Genomic DNA, 21,139 nt, shown 5'->3' on the forward strand with positions numbered 1-21,139 from the left:
AGTCACATGAAGTTGTCGTCTTTATCTTTCCTCTTAGTTTTGTAGTGAGCTGTGCTTTGTCTGATGTTACAGGAGTGACATCTGCTTGTCTCCTAGGTCTGTTTGCTTGGAACACCCTTCTATTCCCTTTTATCCTGTCTTTTTTTTTTTTTTTTTTTTTTGGGTGTGTGTGGTGAAGTATTTTCTTAGAGGGAACAAAAAGATGTTTCCTGCTTTTGATCCAATCTGCTTGTCTGTATCTTGGTTTGGAATATTGAGATCATTAATATTCAGAGCTCTTATTTAATGCTGTGCACTGATTCCTGTTATTTTGTTGATTTTTATAGTGTTTTGTTCTTTTCCTTTCCTGATTATTATTCTGGTGTGACTTGTTTCATGTGGATGGGTTGTTTGTTTGTTTGTTTTTAGTCTGGAACATTCCTTTAAAGTAGCTTCTATAGAGAGATGACTTAATGGTTGTAAGTTCTGTTAGCCAGTTTTTATCGTGGAAAGTTTACTTCTGCTTCTGCTGTGACAGATATCTCTGCTTGTTCTGGCAGCATTTGTGGGTTAGCAATTGACTTTTAAAACTTGAAGTGCATCTTTCTAGGACCTTCTACTTTTTCACTAAGTTTTAGTTGGCAAATCTACTGTTATTCTGATGGATCTGCCTTTATGTGTAACTTCATGTATTTCTCTGCTACTTTCAGTATGCTTTGTTCTGTATATTTAGTATTTTAATTAGAGTCCAAGGGGAAGTTCTTTCTTGGTGTCCCGAATGCCCTCCTTATATGGATGGACATTTCTTTTATGATTATTTTGAAAATTTTGTGTGTTTTTAAAATAAAATTTTTCTCCTATGCCCCTGACCTTTAGATTCGGTCTTTTCATAGTATCACATGAGTCTTGGAATTCTCAAATTACCTTGATTTTTTTTCCTTACTGAATTGTTCCATTTCCTCCATCTTGTCTTTTGGAACGGTTATTTTTTCTCTCCTTCATCTATTCTGTTGGTGAAACTTTGTACAGAACTTTTAGTTATGACTTAATATTTTTCTTCAGTATCATGTTATTGACTTCTTTCATACCACACATCATTATTCTTATTTTATTCAACTGTCTATATTCTTCATCTGAAGTAAATCTTTTTATGGGTACACTTTTTTCTTCTGGTTTTTCAAGACAGGATTTCTCTGTGTAACACTCCTAGCTGTCCTAGAACTAGCTCTCGTAGACCAGGCCGGTCTTGAACTCACAGAGATCTGCCTGTCTCTGCCTCCTGAGTGCTGGGATTAAAGGCTGTGCCACTACTGTCTGGCTTATGAGAACATTTTAATAGTAATAATTCTCAAAATAGCAGTAAATATAAGTTTATAAAATGTGGCTTATCATGAGAAGTTATATTTATTTTGAACTTTGTAAGAGTAAAATTTCATGAAACAATATTACCATTCAGAAGTAACGCAGTTAAAAAAATCTTTGTTCCTTCTGCTTGAATAGTTATGTACCGTATTTCTCTTTCAAGGTATTCACAAAATATCTGGAGATAAAAGGCTTTTTGTGAATTGATTAGTAGTTAATGAGTTAAGTTTGTGAAATTGTTAATATCCTCATTGTGTGAGATGAGAAATATATTATTATGTTTGTGACAAAATAAAATGTATCATTCTTTTTCTTTTCTTCCTATTTACTAGGCATTTTTATTACCAATTTGTGAAGCAGCAGCTATGAGAAAAGTGGTGAAAGTGTATCAAGAATGGATCCAACAAGAGGAAAAGCCTTTGTTTATGCAGGAGCCTGACGAACGTGTGCTCCCCTCTTCAGATATACCTTGTCTCGAAAACATTACAGACCAGAATATTTCAATAGAAGATGGAGAAAAAAGAGAAGAGGTAAAATGATAACTTATTTATGGTTTAATGTAAGGTCAATAGATTAGAGTTTTTCAAAAGTATAATAATGTGTTGATATGAATTTGTTTAGATAGATAAAGGTTGTTTTCAGTATAATTTACATTTTATATCACAGTATTTATCTCAGTACTCTTTTGCAAAGTTCTGTGATGTGACAATTTTATTTTATATTTATTTTGATGCTATAATCTAAAAGCAAAAAATAAACAAGTAACAGCGAGGTTATGTTGTGTAGATCAGGGCTTTGTAAACTCTTTTCACTGGCAATAAGTTTTTATACAACCATCCCATTCCCCCAAGCTCCCCCCAATCTCCCCTTCTCACGTTTCTCACCCCATTTCCCCTTGGCCCCGTGCCACCTCATCCCAAGTTCCCAGTTTTTGCCCGGCAATCTTGTCTACTTTCCATATCCAGGCGGGTGACTATGTGTTTTCCTTTGGGTTCACCTTCTTATTTAGCTTCTCTAGGATCACAAATTAAATGCTCAATGTCCTGTATTTATGGCTAGAAACCAATTATGAGTGAGTACATCCCATGTTCATCTTTTTGGGTCTGGGTTACCTCGCTCAGGATAGTGTTTTCTATTTCCATCCATTTGCATGCAAAATTCGAGAAGTCATTATTTTTTAACGCTGAGTAGTACTCTAATATGTATATATTCCACACTTTCTTCATCCATTCTTCAATTGAAGGGCATCTAGGTTGTTTCCAGGTTCTGGCTATTACAAATAGTGCTGCTATGAACATAGTTGAACAAATGCTTTTGTCATATGATAGGGCATCTCTTGGGTATATTCCCAAGAGTGGTATTACTGTATCTTGGGGTAGGTTGATTCCGAATTTCCTGAGAAACCGCCACACTGATTTCCAAAGTGGTTGCACAAGTTTGCATTCCCACCAGCAATGGATGAGGGTACCCCTTCCTCCACAACCTCTCCAGCAAAGGCTATCATTGGTGTTTTTGATTTTAGCCATTTTGACAGGTGTAAGATGGTATCTCAAAGTTGTTTTAATTTGCATTTCCCTGATCACCAAGGAGGATGAGCATAACCTTAAGTGTCTTATGGCCATTTGAATTTCTTCTGTTGAGAATTCTCTGTTCAGTTCAGTACCCCATTTTTTAATTGGGTTAATTAGCTTTTTACAGTCTAGTTTCTTGAGTTCTTTATATATTTTGGAGATCAGGCCTTTGTCTGTTGTAGGGTTGGTGAGGATCTTCTCCCAGTCAGTGGGTTGCCTTTTTGTCTTAGTGACAGTGTCCTTTGCTTTACAGAAGCTTCTCAGTTTCAGTAGGTCCCATTTATTCAATGTTGCCCTTAATGTCTGTGCTGCTGGGGTTATACATAGGAAGTGATCTCCTGTGCCCAACTGTTGTAGGGTACTTCCCACTTTCTCTTCTATCAGGTTCAGTATGTTCAGATTGATATTGAGGTCTTTGATCCATTTGGACTTGAGTTTTGTTCATGGTGATAGATATGGGTCTATTTTCATTCTTCTACAGGTTGACATCCAGTTGTGCCAGCACCATTTGTTGAAGATGCTTTCTTTCTTCCATTGTATACTTTTAGCTCCTTTATCAAAAATCAGGTGTTCATAGGTTTGTGGGTTAAAATCTGGGTCTTCTACTCTATTCCATTGATCGACTTCTCTGTTTTTATGCCAATACCAAGCTGTTTTCAATACTGAAGCTCTGTAATAGAGTTTCAGAAAGCTTCAGTAGTAGTTGTCTGAAACAGTGCCTCTTGTTTTTAAGAATTTTACTGTTATTAAAAATCTGTTTTCTAGTTATGTAGATTTTGGCATTCAGTATAGAACAGAATTAATCTTTTATAAAGCAGTGAATAGTGTAATGTGATTGTTGAGTATGTGAGAATATACACAAATGATTCCATATATGATGTGATATTAACTCTAGCTAGTCATTATCCATAATTTTTTCTGTTAAAATTTTTTAAAGTGAATACATATCACTTATTAGTTAAACCTTTTTTAATCTTTTGGTTTATTTTTAATTTTTAGTTATGTATAGGTCTGTATGTGTGCATGTGGGTATGTGCACATGAGAGCAGGTGCTCTCAGAAGCCCCAGAGTCTTGTGGAGCTGGAGTTATAGAGAGTTGTAAGCCTGCTGATGTGGGTGCTAGGAACTAAACTCAGGTGCTCTGGAAGAGCAGTCAGTGCTCTTCACTGCTGAGTCATCTCTTCACCCCCTAAAACGATCTGTTTTGAAGTAAAGACTCAGTTTAACAGTGGGATCTAATAATTCCATACACATTTTATGTTACTGACTTGTTGCAGCATTCTCATTGATGAAATATTTGACATTTTGCTTCAGGAAAATGGGACCAATATTTCTGAGCATGTTCGAAATTCTAGTTGGACCAAAAATGGTTCTTATCAAGTTGCTTTTCATGCCTCTGAAGAAGCCACAGAACAAAATATTCAAGCTGGTACACAGGCAGTTTTGCAGGTGGGTAGCTTTATACTTACTGTTGTTTGTGTGTATATTTATAGTTCCTGGGATTGAACCCAGGGCTTTGTGGCATGCTAGGCAAGTTTTCTACCAATGAACTACATATCTAGCCCTTCAGCTTAAAAAAAAAAGTCATTAAATATTTGAAATGCCCATAGTTTGGTTTTTCATATTATATTAAATTTATATATATACCACTCACATCTGTGAGTTATCACTATGCCATATTTGTCTTTCATAAAATAAATACTGACAAACATTACATAGTTCATAGATGGAAAAAGATGTTGAAATTCAAGACTAATAAAGGAAAGGTAAACTGAATTAGGAAAATATAATTTTGTTTTCACACTTAGTGTGTGTATTGGGGGTACAAGTGTGTGTTTGCCATGCGGAGGTCAGTAGATAACTTGTGCCAGTGTATTCTCTTCTAACCATGTGTAAGCATGTGTATGCCAGAGATCATACTTGAGTCATCAGACTTGGCAGCAAGGGCCTTGCCCACTAAACCATGTCACTAGCCTCAGAATTTTTAAAAAACAACATTTCACATCCTCTGTAGACAGTGAAGAACTACAATATGATAATTCATGTAATGGGTGGGTGTACAGAGATAGGAATCCATAAATGCTTCCTGGGTCTCCATCTGCACATCTCATCTGACTTGCTGTGTGTTTCATTATGCTTTTCTCCCACTGTTAGATGTTTGCTCTTTTAAAGGATTTGCAGGAGTTTCTTATATTCCTTTTCTCCTTTTCCTTCTCTTCAGTTTGTGCTTTTTTTTTTTAATGGTACTTAGTACAGCACCCAAGGCCTAGGACATGATGCTTGAGCATCCTGTCACAGAGCTGTGCTCTCACCAATTCTTTTTTCTTGTCGAAACCACTTCTAACATCTATCTTGTTAAATCAAAAGTCCTTTTTTATTTTATTTTTTTGAGGTAGAGTTGCACTGTATATACCAGGTGGCCTCTAACTCCCAGAGATCATCTGTCTCTGCTTTTGCAGCAATGTGGTTAAAGGTACACACATCTGAGTTTTACTAAAAGTACATTTACATTCTTACCTGACTGCTGGCCTGGTGAGGAGCATATGCAGAGAGAGAGAGTTGTTCTCCCTGAGATCCTCCCACACTGTCCTCAGAATAGCATATCCTCCTGTTCTTTTCTCACTGACTGCTCTCTAGGTAGATGATTTCACATGGATTTTTTTGTGTCTCCCTGACTGTTCTCATGGAAGTACCTAGAAATGGGTACTTGATTATGACTATAGACCACTCACTTTAGAAATATGCTTTTAATATGGATCCATTTATTTGAGTGTTAATGAGATTAAATATCATATGCCAAAATGGTAGTAGAAATAGGAGTATTAACTAATACATCGTGGTTTTAAATTTATTCTAGATCAGTACTTGTTTCTTTCTGTCTCTCTGTCTCTCATTCTGTGTGTTTGTGTGTGTGAGAGAGAGAGACAGAGACAGACAGAGATAGATAGATCAAGTCTTATTTTTTTATCCCAGACTGGTCTCACACCTTCAGCCTCCTTGTCATCTTTCTGAGTTCTGGGATTACAGGTATTAACCCTGCATGCCAGTCTAATTTTTCCTTTAAATAAGAAATTTATCATTCAGCCAGATGTGTTGGCTGATGCTTATAATTTGGCACGCAAGAGGCAACAGCAGCAGCAGCAGGATTACAACTCATTTCATCTTATCCTGGTCTGTGTAGTTAGTTTCAGACCAACCAGGGCTACAGAGTGAGATCCTGTTCTAAAGAAACGAGAAAATGAAAACCACCATTGAAATGTCATTATGAATAATTAATGATTTCTCTTATTATAGGTGTTCATTATAAACTCATCAAATATATTTCTTCTTGAACCTGCGAATGAAATAAAAAATCTTTTGGATGAGCACACAGATATGTGTAAACGTATTCTTAACATTTATCGATACATGGTTGTGCAAGTATCAATGGACAAGAAGACCTGGTAACAATTCTTTATCTTTATATAGTTATTGTTCTCTGTATAAGTATAGTAATTTTTCAAGGGATAATGTCTATGAATAGAGTATGTGACAATATTAGAGTGTTATTTCTGAATGAGTACAAATATTTATATACTAATCATAGTGACAGTAGACTGTCTCATTTTATTCCAAACATCCTTGATTAAGCTTCCATAAGACCCCTCGAACTATCTAAAGTATGTGTATGTCCTCATTTCTTTCTCCTATGAATGAATGCATGTATTTCTATATACATAGAGAAATTAATTTTTGCTTGTGTTAAGTGATTGAAGATGTTAGTAGATGATTGACTGAACTTTTAAAGCCTATTTCTTTACTGTGGCTTTCAAAGCCTTGTGTTAACAGGCCCCTTCCTGCTTTTTCCTTATGTTTGACTTCTTAAATTTAACTTACACCTTGCATCCTTCCCAGAATTGTCAAAGTGATCTTTCCTGAGCGTGTTCTGAATTTTGCTTTAGAATGTCTACCATGTTTTCTGTGGTCACTAAAGGTGGTGGATTCCACCTTCCTCTTTCTGTATTTCTTTTCTATGTAGTTTTTCCTCACTTCCTTTTGTTCTAGATGGGTACTACTGTATAGTTCTCAAAATTGTCTGGATTCCTAAGTTACTTGTATTAATGTCTGTTTAGTCATATGTGTTGGAACCACCACCAAGAATAATACAGTTATCTTAATTTTGTATGCTTACTTTACTTAGTGTAATACTATATACTTAGTCCTTTATGTACTTGGTGAGTTAAATAGAAAAGTAGACCTTTGAGGGAGAGCAGTTTTATTGCTTTTGTTAGAATAATGCTTATAATGGTTATAATAAAAACAAGAAAAGTTAAAAAACAAAAAGGAAAGCCTAAAGTTCCCATAGCCCATTCTCTTGAGGTGTTTGTCCTTTTGTATACATTTGACTCACTAGTTCACAATGCAATTGCGTAGTAATATAGCATGTGAAGCATATTTTTATTGTGTGGTTTTTTTCAGTATTAGGTACTTAACCATGGTCTTGCACATGCTAAGAAGTTCTCTAACACACAATTAATAGCTATATCCCTGGGTCCTTTTTTTTTTCTTCCTTTAAAATTTTATTTATTTATTTACTTACTTTTTGACTTATTTTGTAGAAAGATCTTGCTATCTGTGTATTCCAGGCTGACTGGGCTTCTTGACTCTCCTGCCTTAGTCTCCTGAGTGTTGGGATTATGATTGTAAACTACCACAACTTACTGATTTTGAACAGGGTCTCATTAAGTTGTCCATCCTAGCCTTGATCTCACTCTGTAGCTCAGGCAGGCCTTACATGTATGATCTTCCTGCCTCAGCCTCCTTAGTAGCTGGAAACACAAGCCTGTAACTATCCTAACCGACAAACCGACATCTATTAATGGGCACACACACACACACACACACACACACACACACACACACACACACACACATGTATTCTTATTTTGGGGCAGGAGAGTATAGGACCTTACATTTTTTTGAGTTATTTTTAACAAGTGGGAACACTTGGTTAAAGGGTGTGCTTAATTTATGTTTCCTTACTGAGAAGGAAATGGCTTTAAAGATTTATATATGTATAAGTGTTTTTCCTACGTGTTTATAACTACACTATGCCTAGGTTCTGTGGAGGCCAGAATAGGGCCTCCCTTTCCCGATCCCCTAGAATTGGAGTTAAAGAGCCTTGTGAGCTGCCATGTAGTGCTGGAATTGAACCCGGCTCCTCTGCAAGAGCAGCCAGTGCTCTAACTGCTGGACCATCTCCCAGCACTTTAGCTACATTCTTTACTGAAGTCTCTATAGAATTGCACGTAGAAATGCTTATTAACATATTTGGAACCCTTTGTGCTCCAGACATTTTCAAGCATTTCACATGCATTCTCATCACATTGTTCCTTAATAATGTTTGTCTCCTTGAGTTTGCCACAGGAGATTCAATGACTGGATTTTGTTTATGGAACTCATGATGAGTGATAAACAGAGTTTGCATTATAGTCTTTCTCCTTTTGAAAAGTATTCTATTTTAAAAACCAAACATGGATGTGTACACTGGTAATCCAGCACTTGGGAGGCAGATGTGGGAGGATTGCAGAGTTGAGGCTCACCTGGGCTACAAAGAGGTATACTCTCTCCAAAACAAAACCAGGAAATCATACCAAACTGAAGTAGAGTTTTTTCTTTACTTTCTTTAGTTTGCTTTGTTTTTCAAGACAGAGTTTCAGTGTATAGCCTTGACTGTCCTGGAACTCACTTTGTAGACCAGGCTGGTCTCAAACTCTTCAAGATCTGCATGCCTCTGCCTCCAGAGTGCTGAGATTAAAGGCGTGTGCCATCACTGCCCATCATGAAGTATGTTTCTTTTGGTCCTATGATTTTTTTTTCTATAAGTTTCGAATCAATGATGAGCCAGGAATGTTGCCATGTGAAACACAGTTTTAGAGTTTATTTCATAGTTTTAATTAAAAATTTAAATTTAATTTTTACACATATGAGTGTTTTTCCTGCACGTGTGCTTGGTGCTGCAAAGGCCCAGAAAAATGTACTGGATCTCCTTGGTCTGGGATTAAAGGAGATGTGAGCCACCATATGGGTGCAAGGAATCGAACCTAGGTTCTCTGGAAGAGCAGCTCATGCTCTCCACTGATGAGTCCATCTTTCTAGCCCTCAGAATTCTTTGAAATTCCTTTAAAGCTGAAGTCATAGTGCCTAAGGCAATATGAGTACACATATTTTTCATTGATTTTATGAGATTTTCTGTGCTAATTAAAGTTACTCTTTTTGTAGTATAAATTATGAGTCACCTTATATATGAATTAAAGTTTAGTAAATAAGATGAGGTTTATTTATAAACTGTGTTGTATGTAGTTAGATTTTCATTTCATATAGCTAAGCTAGAAGCCTAAGGTAACAAATATTTAACTTAAAATTTTAATCTCTGGTGACCCTGTGGTCATAAGAATGGGAGAGCTGACCCTGACCCCCACCAGCTGCAACATTAGGGAGAGCATGTCCTGCACCTCACTTGGGAGACACAATAGCGCTAACCATGTTGGCAGAGGTATGGGTGAGCCCCCTGAAGTAGTGGGCAAGAGTGTGCTGTCCCCATCACCCATCTGTCCTGTTGCAGCATGGGCAGGGGACAGTTGCCCCCTCCCCATGAGTGCCTGAGGCAGATGCAAAACTGGCCCTAAGGTCACAAGAGCTGGAGAGCTGTCCCTGCTGCCCACCAGCTGCAACACTTGGGAGAGCAGGCCCTGCACAGTGTAGGTGAGCCAGCCTGAAGTTGTAAGCATGGGAGAGCTGCCCCCATTATTCATTGTCAAGTGGTGATGTGGGAGGGTGAGAGATGCTCCTCCTTACCCCTTGCCACCTGCAGCATATGAGACAGCTGACCTTATCAGCTGCAGGACTCGGAAGAGTGGCCCCTATTCCTCACCTGGACAACACACTAGAGCTGGCCCTAATGGTGTAGGAGTGAGAGGGCCTATTCTGAGTGTGAAAATAGGAGAACTGGCCCCACCCCTCACTCATTGCTGCAAGAGACGAATCAGTAGGGGCAATACTAGAGAGCTCAACCTGGTGGTGAGGACAGGGGAGAACTGGTAGGCAGACCAAGGGCCCAGAACCAGAGTTATGACTTGGCTGGCCCCAACATCCACTTCGTCAGTGATTTGCTGGGGCATGTGAAGGGACCTGACTCACAGACCCAAAGTTGCAGGATCTCCATGACACAAGGCAACAACAGGATATCTAGAAAGAGTCCTAGTGAGGGCCCACCAGCATCTGCAGTGTAGCAGAAGCCAGAGGCTTGAGCCCTAGCAATGACTTTTCACAGTGCATGGACAAAGGGTTTAATGCATGACTCACTGTGTCACACTGCAGTTTTCATGATGAGATTTTTAATTTTTCCCCCTTTTCCCCTTTTGTCTCTTAAAATTTGTTTTATTTTGGGAAGGGGTGAGTGCAGGTATAGAGGGCAGCTGCTAAGGTATGGAGAAATGAATGGGATCAAGATATATGATGTAAAATATGCATAGAATAAATATAAAGAAAGTTTTTAAAAAAGATTTAGAAAATAATTATAGAAAAATCTAAAAACAGATTTTATTCTCTGAGCAATGGCTGTGTTTTGTTTATTTTTTTTTTCTTTTTTCTTTTATTGAGAATAAGAAAAAAAAAGTTTCCGCCTCCTCCCAGCCACCCATTTCCCTCCCCCTCCCCCCACTCTTCTCCCCCTCCCCCCACTCTTCTCCCCCTCCCCCCACTCCTCTCCCCCTCCCTCTCTAATCCAAAGAGCAGTCATGGTTCCCTGCCCTGTGGAAAGTCCAAGGTCCTCCCCCCTCCTTCCATGTCTAGGAAGGTGAACATCCAAACTGGCTAGGCTCCCACCAAGCCAGAACATGAAGTAGGATCAAAACCCCTTGCCATTGACCTTGGCTTCTCATCAGTCCTCATTGTTCGCCATGATCAGAGAGTCCGGTTTTATCCCATGCTGTTTCAGTCACAGTCCAGCTGGCTTTGGTGAGCTCCCAATAGATCAGCCCCACTGTCTCAGTGGGTGGGTGCACCCCCCGTGGTCCTGACATCCTTGCTCGTGTTCTCCCTCCATCTGCTTCTCATTGGGACCTTGGGAGCTCAGTCCAGTGCTCCAGTGTGGGTCTCTGTCTCTATCTCCATCCATCACCAGATGAAGGTTCTATGGTGATATGAAAGATATTCGTCAGTAATGCTATAGGATAGGGTCAGTTCAGGTTCCCTATCCTCAGCTTCCCAAGGGACTAACTGGGGACATCGCCTTGGGCTCCTGGGAGCCACTCTAGGTTCAAGTCTCTTGCCAACACTAAGGTGGCTCTTTTAACTAAGATATGTGCTTCCCTGCTCCCCTATCCAACCTTCCTTTATCCCAATCTTCCTGTTTCCTCAAGTTCCCCCAATCCTCCCCTTCTTACTTTTCTCTCCCTGTCCCCCCTTATCCCCACCCCACCCCCAAGATCCCAATTTTGTCCCTGGCAATTTTATCTACTTCCCTTAGGCAAGAGGATAACTATATGTTTTTTCTTGGGTTCACCTTCTTCTTTAGCTTCGTTAGGTTCACCAGGTATACACTCCGTGACCTTTATTTATGGCTAGAAACCAATTATGAGTGAATACATCCCATGTTCATCTTTTTGGGTCTGGGTTACCTCGCTCAGGATAGTGTTTTCTATTTCCATCCATTTGCATGCAAAATTCGAGAAGTCATTGTTTTTTACCGCAGCATAGTACTCTAATGTGTATATATTCCACACTTTCTTCATCCATTCTTCCATTGAAGGGCATCTAGGTTGTTTCCAGGTTCTGGCTATTACAAATAATACTGCTATGAACATAGTTGAACAAATGCTTTTGTCATGATAGGGCATCTCTTGGGTATATTCCCAAGAGTGGTATTGCTGGGTCCAGGGGTAGGTTGATCCCAAATTTCCTGAGAAACCGAAACACTGATTTCCAAAGTGGTTGCACAAGATTGCATTGTTTGCTTTTTTTTTATGGTGTTGAGCCTTACCTCACACACTATAGGCAAATGCTTTGCTATTGCCTCTAGCCTCAGGCAATTTTATTTTTATCTGATTGTTAATTTTCTATTTGATTCACTTCCTCCCTCCAAATGACATCTAGATCTGGGACATCTTACTGCTTTACCCACATTTCTTAACAGTGACCATCCTTAAAGCTGTGCCTACCTAGATAGGGCCTGTACAGTAGCCTCTGTGGTGGAGACTGATCGGGGCTTGGACTCTGGCTTGCCTCTATACTCAACTAAAACTCTCTTGTCAGTTTTCTTTCTTTCCTTTTCCTTCCTTTTTTATTTACTTATTTATTTTTTTGGGCAGACAAGGTCTTACTGTGGTCCTAAACATACCACCCGTCCTGCCTCAGTCCCCTGAGGATTACAGGTGCATTCCACTATGCTTAGCTATCAGCCTCATATGTCGGTATGTTGCTGAATTTGTTTCCAAATATCAGCTGTAGTTTTATGGTATCAGCAGGAAGCATCTCGAAGAACGAGTTTAAGGTAAAGACAATGTTAGAATTAGTTCCATTTCCAATACACATGTAGAACAAAAGACTGAAACAGTTGTTAAATGGGGCTCAGCAGTTAAGAGCTCTTTATGCCCTTCTAGAGAACCTGAGTTCAGTTCCCAGCACCCACATTAGGAGGTCCACCACTGCTGGTAACTCCAGCTCCAGGGAATCTGATGCCTTCTGACTTCGTCAGGTGCCTGCACACATGTGACCTATACTCACACAGATACACCTGTAAACATATAAATGATTTTCTAAATCACTGAAACTAAAAGGGAGGAAAGGGTATGGTGGCAAGCTTCTGTACCCTAGGGACATGGAATCAGAGGGATTAGGAGTTCAAAGTCATCTTTGGCTCTATAGGAATGTTGAAGCCAGCCTAGGTTTTATGAGTCTCTGTCTCAAGAAACAAATGGGAAGGGGGAGTTGGGAGGAAGAGAAGCAATATCTTTGCCTTTTCTTTTTTCCCAAGTGTTCATTATTAAAACCATACAGCATAAAATTTGTACCTGAAGGTATTGTACCCTAAAGGGTTTCATGATAGCTTCATAAAGGCTTACAAACTTCAATTCTTAATTTTAATGTTAAAGAATACTAAAAACTTGGTGCTCTTTCAAAGATTTAGTATTTGAGTTATTCCAGTGGTAATGTTATTTTCACAACATATGGATATGAAAATTGATCAGTAACCCAAAGCAGGAAGAAACATTAATGGATCTTCTTTCTTTAAGGGAACAGATGCTGCTCGTGCTGCTCAGAGTCACAGAGTCTGTGCTGAAGATGTCATCACAAGCTTTTCTGCAGTTCCAGGGGAAAAAAACCATGACCCTGGCAGGTCGACTTGCAGGACCACTTTTCCAGGCAATAAAAATAAATAGATAGCTAGAAGTGTGTTCATTTTTAAAAGATTCACTGAAGCTGAGCTTGTTAGGGGAAAATGCTTTAAATCAGAAATCTGTTTAAGTACCTTTTATAGAGCTAAATTAAAAGCTGCTCAGCTGAATAGCCATGCACACAAATTCACCACGTAATGGAAGAGAAACGTTGTGACGAAGAGTAATGGCCTTATTTTCCCTCCAGTGTGGTGCATGCTTATCATTTCAGAGAGCTAGCAAAGGGCTTCAGGAATAATACCTGAGTGTTTTATGAGTTTCTGAATCTCTGGGATCATTAGGAAAAACATTTTTCATTTTGTTCTGTAGTAATAAAAATGTAGTACATAACCAAGAGTCATTCTTGTGCTGCAGCCCCATAGACTTTTATTGTTCTCCTTCCTCGAGTTGATTTGATCAGTGGTACTTTTGATTATAAAGGAATTGCATATTTTTTCAACATGAAGGTAATGTACTGACTTTAAACTTACTATAAACTCTGAAAACAGGAAATATTTTTATGGCGACACATTAAATAAAATTACATGATTAAAATAATTCTTTATGTCAGAGGTAAAGACTATTTCCTATCTAATCCTTAACCATAAATGTAGCCATATAACTGGCATTTTTCAGCTCGTAGTCACTACCTAAAAACTCTGCTGATGGTAAATTAACTTTTAAAATAGAAACGTGTTATCTAAACTTTTAGAAAATTCTTCATTTTTATAAGTAGTCTAGTGATAGGAGCCACAAAAAGATAGAAATTTAGCTTGCTGTGCAAAATAACTTCTTTTGAAGTTTGAACATTTAGAGACAGAACGAAAGGTCACTAGTCACTTCAGTGCTGTCTTTACATTTCATGTGTGAATTTATAATAATTCCTTAGCAAAATCCATGGAGTTACAGTTTTGAAAACTTTTTATTTTGTTACTTAATCATTAATAGGATAAATATTTAGTAACAATCTATAAAACCTCAAGGGATACCAGATAACCAGTATTTTCTGCTCTCTAAAGTATAAACTTTTAATACTGTAATTGGATTTATTACAGAATGCTCTTAATTTCTGTTGTATCTTTAAAATAAAATGTAATTTTAACCTTTAGTTTGTGTATTATTTTTCAAGGATATTTCATTAAGTACATCTCTAGGACCCCCTCCTTTTTTGTAGTTGTAGTAGAAAAACAAACCTCCACATTATAGTCATTTCCATCTTTAGTTTGGGAATGTCATTTGAAGTTTTTCACTTAAGAACTCAATTTCAGCACAATTTCAACACTAAATAATACAGAACCATCTCTTACATAAGTTTTACTTAGCAATAATGCAGTGCAACATAAAAGTTATGCCTTAATGTTACTGCGAATTAGTAGTTACCCAGAATTCTTATCAGGTATTAGTAATTGCATTAGTTGCTTGTACAACATATTCTGTGATAAAATTTTTTTGGTTTTTAGATAAAAAGAATTGAATAGTTGATTTTGAAGTCACACTTTAAACAAATCTCATTGTTACTTTTGAATATTTGTCTTTGTAGACTCTCATTGTTGCCTGGATCAAAGCAAATCTAAATGTATACATCTCTCGAGAACTCTGGGATGACTTACTGTCAGTGTTGTCGTCATTGACCTATTGGGAGGAATTGGCCACGGAGTGGTCTCTGACCATGGAGACACTAACTAAAGTTTTAGCCAGGAATTTATATAGTTTGGATCTCAGTGATTTGCCATTGGATAAGCTGAGTGAACAGAAACAAAAAAAGCACAAAGGGAAAGGTAAGAGTTGTTCAAAGATTCTCCATACCAGTCTGTTTAAATAATTGAGTTGGGGAAAACCAAGCCAGAAAGATTTTTTTCTATTCTCCCTTCATTTATCCTGGAGGTTTAAAACTTCCGACAATAAAATTCAGAAATATATTGATATTTTCTTAATCTTAAAATTAGTAAGATAAAGAATATCATATATATGTGTGTATGTATGTTTATATGTATATTTATATGTGTTATGGTCAGTCTTATATTTAACTAAAATTAAATAATATAGAATGTTAACTTTTATTTTAAATGATTAATGCAAGTCAAAATTTATAAACTGTATTTGCCTTTTAGTATAAGCAGTTTTTATATAGAACTGAAAAGATGACTTTCTTCTATGTTTAAAGTATAGAGTAATTACTTGGAAAATTCTCTTGAAAGCATTTTATTTTAAACTACAAGTAAACATTCTCTAGGTGTGAAATAGTATTTATGTAATATTAAAGTGAAGTGGGGGCAGTGGCATAATTATTATATCACTATCATGTCTTTGGCATTTTAAAAAATAAGTTGCCAGCTAGAAATTATACTTGTCATATTTTATATTTAGTCATGATAACTAAGGATATTTCCAAACTATTTTCCTGCACTTTTTATTTCTCAAGTGGCTGTTATTGGAGAATTTTAAAAGCTGTCACTACAAGATGACTTTCCTTTAGGTCATTTCTTATCTCTAGATGTAGAGCATTATAATAGTTTATTGTTGATGAAATAATTAATATAATTTTGAAAATCTTCCTAAGTTTTGACTATGGTTTTTATGCAAAATAAAGTTAAAAAAATCTTTATAGTGACTTTCTAATGTATTGTGAGGCAACCTTAGACTCTGCAACAATGTATTCCTGATAATTTAAAGATGGCAACCCAGGCAACCACCATTCTACATACTAATACTGCATTTCTAGGAGTTGGACATGAATTTCAGAAAGTTTCAGTTGACAAGTCATTTTCTAGAGGATGGAGTCGTGATCAGCCTGGCCAAGCACCCATGAGACAAAGAAGTGCAACAACCACTGGCTCCCCAGGAACTGAAAAGGCAAGGAGTATAGTACGGCAAAAAACTGTTGGTATGTACTCTAAAATCATGGGATTAGACGAGCAGTACAGGGATAGATGCTATCTGCGTACGCTTTTTTCTTTGGGGAGATAAAAAACTTCTAGCACCTCCTTCCCCAGTAGTTTGCATAGTTCAGTAGCATGCCTATAAGCCTAATATATATATACTCTTGTGTTTATGCAGTTTACTTCATTCTAGGTATCCTTGTTTCCAAATTATATTTTATATTATTATATATATTATATATCCAAAATCTATATTTTATAGAATTCAAAAAGTAGAACTTGTATTCAACATGCAGAACTTAAGCAAGAGCTGGTATATTTTTATTAAGTAATTATCTTCACAAATATGGAGATGTTAGTGAACTTGTAGTATTAAAATTACATAGTCTTATTGGCTTTAGGAACTTTCAACCAGGAATTAATTCACTCCCTCTGTTGGCTGGCAACTGAGGTCAAGAAGAAATCTATGCTTTTATTTTTTTTTTAAGCACATAAAATAGTTTTTATAATGTCATAAAAAGTGGTGTAGGAACACTGTGGGAAGCATTGTAGGCTTAAGGCAACGCAGCATACTGTAGAACTAGCAACTGTCTTATTTTTTTCTAAGAACCATATATCTCGACTAAATTATATAGTAGAGAGGATTCTGCCAGAAATTCAAGGGAGGGCTTATGCCATAAGTTCTTTCTTACTCTTTTTTCTTACTAAATATCTAGGTAACCTTGGACAATTTGCCAAATCTTTCTAGGTTTTATATTTTAAAAATGATTTTGTGTGCATGTGTGTGTGTGTATTTATGTGTGTTTGTGTGTGTTCCACTCCGTGCATAAAGAGGTTAGCAAACAACTTTCTTGAGTTGGTTCTGTTTCCACCATGTAGGTCCCAGAATTTAATTCAGGTTGTCAGGCTTGGTGACTCACTGACCATCTAGGCTCCCCTTCCTAGGTTTTAAGTGCTTCATTTTTTTAGTGGTAGCGACACTACTTCTCCCACCTGAAACAGAATTGTATGATATTGTTTCAGGTTTCAAGTCCAGTAAACAAAAAGTAAATCATGAAAAGTTTTATGAAGAAAGGTACCTGCATAAAGTTGGAAAGTGCTTTGAAAGTTAGAGTTAAATATTGTTTGTTTGTTTCTTGCTTTCTGAGACAGGGTCTCACACTATATCCTGGGCTGGTCTGAAACACTTTACCTCAAACTTTCGGTAATTTTGTCACAGCTTCTTGTGTACTGGGATTACAGATAAGAGCCACCATGACTGACTAATTTCTTAATTTTTAAAGTTAATGTTTTATGGCCATGGTGAATTAATGTGCTTATTTAATTCAGTCTAAAACCCATGCATTCCATTAAGCCCTCCTAGCATCCTCTGCCCTGTCTTCACCGTTGACTTCACTAGAGGCAGACCTACCAGTTTCTTATACATTCTTCTGAAGACCCTTTATTCCCTTAGAGGCCTAACACGCATTGCTTATATACTGTGGTTAACCATGGATTTTATACGTTTGAATGGATAGAAAGTTAAATATTCAGTATTAATACACTGTTCTAAACATTAAGGATATAGTTAAGAACAAATACTTGATCTTGATTAAAAACCTAGGAAGTGATCAAATCAAAATTTAAAAACAGTCACTGGGACTTACAGTTTTAATGTTGAGCTTACAGATCCAGTCGACATAAGTAGTAGGAAATTGCAAAGAAATGCAAGGCAAGGTCAAAGACTAGAGAATAGCAGGAGGGAGAGCAAGATTTAGATCAAGGTAGGCTTCTGTATTATACAATTTGAGAACGTAGATTTGAGGAAGCATACTTTGGAAGAATCTGTAGGAGATACATTCTGGGCAAAGGGAAAATGTAAAATCCCTGAAGCCAAGAGTTTTTTTTTTTTTTTTTTTTTTTTTCTGTTTCTTTTTGCCTCTGTCATTTGCACTGAATACTATGCAGTGCAGTTTAAGTACAGTGTTCTTACATAGCAGTGCCTATAAGTTCATATAGTCAATAGTTTCTAACTGAAGCAGAAATTACTGGAAAGTTTAAGTTACTAGTTACTGCTATGGGAACTAAAAGTTTCTACCTTTGTGATCTAGTGACTCTTCTATGAAACTATCCAGTGCAACCAAAAGTACAGGTTTTGGAAAGTACCCAACAGTTTTTGTCTTTAAAAAGAGACTTTGAAGTTTTTATGTGTTTATTATTTGTATGAGCACAAACTGTATTTTTCTTAAGAGCGTGGTGCTATATTTGTTGTCATTGTGTGTTTGCTTTGCTTTTAGAGAGGGTATGTTGTGGACCAGGCTGGCCTAGAGCTCACTGTGTGGTTGGAAATGACTGTGAACTCCTGATCTTCCTTCTCTAACCACCCTAGTGCTGGGAGTACAGGTGTCCACCCATGTCCACTCAGGAAAGTGATTCTTCATGTTGATGAGAGTTCTACTTTCTATAAATGTTTCTAATTAAAGCTTTAAAGTTGTACTACTGTACTCTAGTGTAAGTGACAGACACTGGTTTGCTTAAGTTTTCTCTCACCTGGAACAACTACTAAACACAAGAGTAAGTCATGACAAATCAAACTGCATAAAAGGACCTATTAGTAATTAGAAGGCTTTATTTGGGTAAGAATATGAAAATGGAATGATTTGCTAGTAGAATTTAGCTTTCTTAAAAAGAATTGCTCAGAGAAATGACCACCTAGGGTACCAGTCTTGTTTTGGTCTAATAATATGGAGTATTTTTCAGTGATTCCATTTGATAGCTCTCTCATTTCTTGTTTTTTTTTTTTTTTAAATGTGCTGAAGTGTCTGCTGTTTTTTTTTTAATGCTGTTCCATTGTAATTGCTAATAGTAGGCATTTTCCTGCTTTACACCAAAAGAATTACATTCAAAATGTGTGTTGTGATTTCTTTTCTTACAGCTTGCCAGTATTTGCCGTGCTGAAATGTTTTTAATTTAAAGTTTCCTTCCTTTGGATCTTTTAGTTTTCTCTGTTGCTGCTTTTTCTGTGACACAGCCTTTCATTGTAGTCACTCTTCTTTTTTCCTCCCCACTTCTTTCTTTTCCTTTTTAAAGCCATGAGAAGCCGATCCATTGGTGAATGTGCTCTGCCATCGGCCTATATTCGCAGTGCTAAAAGTGCTCCTGTTCTGATCCATACTTCCAAACCCTTCTTGCCTGATATTGTTCTCACTCCCCTTTCTGATGAGCTTTCAGGTAGTGCCACCTCTGCTAATTTCTGCACCACCCTGTTCACTTTTTAATCCTCTGCTTTCCAATTTGCTTAATCAAATAAACTCTTCAAAAGTTAATTTCTTTGGGGGGAGGTATGGGAAATTGGAAAATAATTGAGAAATCAACATTTTGAGTTATTTGAACTATTCTTGCAGTTCATTCTGGAAGTGCTAAGTTTAGTGCTGTGCCAATGTCTTATATTTTTTATTGTAAAAGGTCAAGTTGTTACATTTGATTTTTTTTCTTTCAGGTGATTAAAAGATATAGTAATGAATACCTGTATCATAGATGTCTCATGACAGATAATAGACTTTGAATGTTTCATTGTTTTGATTAACAATATGGCAAATCTTAAATATTATTTCCTCCCTTCTGTTTTTTTGGAACTAATTAAGGGTATATAATCACTGAAGAAAACATTTAATCTAATAGTTACTTTGTATTAGATAAAACACTATGTAGAAAGTCAAAGGATGCTCTCAAATCTCTTTAAGCCATTTCATGTAGCCCTAATTCCAAGGAACTTAAAAACCTCAGCTTTCCCTTTGGATTAGATCTTGATTATCAGTACCAGGATGGCATGCTCTTTTATTAAAACAGTTATCATTTAATAAAATGCATGTATTCAGCTCAGTGAGTCTGGAGAATTATAATATACCATCCATCCAAATAAATATGGAACATTTCCACTGCCTTAAAATTTCCCTAGTTAGTCTATGCCAGTAACCACTCATCTCCACAGTGACTGCTGTTTACTTCATCACCACAGTTAGTATTGCCTTTAATTTATGTTGCTTATATATAAAATTATACAGTATCATATCTTTTGGACAGAAGCAAACTTGAGTATAGTTATTGTGAAAAATGTGGTATTTCAGTGAACTTACCTGGGCATTATGAGGTACTTTTCCTAGCAGTTTTCTTAGGTGTTTCTGTGACATTGCTGGTTTTAAGAGGTACTGGCGTCTTTTGGTTGTGTGTGTGTGTGTGTGTGTGTGTGTGTGTGTAGGGTGTTTTTATCTTTTCTTTTTAAAGCCTATCTTTAGTTTAGTGGACTGAAAGATCTGTGCTAATGATATTTTAGTTAATTTTTCTCTTTCGTCTGTATTCCATCAAGATCAAATTTTCTTTTCTTTCTTTTGTTTTGTTTTGTTTGTTTTTGTTTTGAGACAGGGTTTCTCTGACCTGGAACTAGCTCTTGTAACCAGGCTGGCCTTGAACTCATAGAGTTCCACCTGCCTCTGCCTCCTGAGTGCTGGGATTAAAGGCGTGTGCCACCTCTGCCCGGCAAGATCAAATTTTCTTTTAAATTATCAGGGTTCCAGTAATTGAGAATTACTTATATGTAAGTGCCGAAATGTCTAAATATATCTTATGTTCGATGCTTTGTGAAGAATTATAAAAGGCAAAATATTTACATTTCTCAAAATGGAACAACAAAGCATTTAGTTATTAGATATATGCAATTTCTAGATAGAATATATAAGAAGTACTTCTGAATAGTATTCTGATACTGTTCTTGTTTTGAGTCATGGTTTTACTTTGTAGCTCAAACTAATGTAAAACTACGTAGCTTAGGCTGGCCTACAACAATGATCCTCTCACCTCAGCCTCCTAAGTTCTGGGACAGCATGCACAAGCCACCATGCCCAATCTCATATTATGGTGTATTTGGAAAATATTCAAGTATTATTTTGAAACCATA

At 36.9% G+C, this 21,139-nt stretch overlaps 1 protein-coding gene across 5 annotated transcripts in view; it reads left to right on the plus strand.

Annotated features, from left to right (window-relative positions):
• The window catches only part of Ralgapa1 (Ral GTPase activating protein catalytic subunit alpha 1), a 198,586-nt gene that overhangs the window by 56,415 nt on the left and 121,032 nt on the right, over window positions 1–21,139 (plus strand). For all 5 annotated transcript variants that reach the window (XM_050138855.1, XM_050138852.1, XM_050138853.1 and 2 more), the window contains exons 11-16: window positions 1,674–1,871; window positions 4,227–4,361; window positions 6,207–6,355; window positions 13,187–13,316; window positions 14,868–15,105; window positions 16,050–16,211. In XM_050138855.1, coding sequence (XP_049994812.1) covers window positions 1,674–1,871; window positions 4,227–4,361; window positions 6,207–6,355; window positions 13,187–13,316; window positions 14,868–15,105; window positions 16,050–16,211 — 1,012 coding nt within the window. The remainder of the gene's footprint in view (window positions 1–1,673; window positions 1,872–4,226; window positions 4,362–6,206; window positions 6,356–13,186; window positions 13,317–14,867; window positions 15,106–16,049; window positions 16,212–21,139) is intronic.

Source organism: Alexandromys fortis, unplaced genomic scaffold (assembly GCF_014885135.2).
Source record: "Alexandromys fortis isolate MF-2015 unplaced genomic scaffold, M_Fortis_MF-2015_v1.1 scaffold_35, whole genome shotgun sequence".
In the NCBI taxonomy this organism is placed as follows: domain Eukaryota; kingdom Metazoa; phylum Chordata; class Mammalia; order Rodentia; family Cricetidae; genus Alexandromys; species Alexandromys fortis.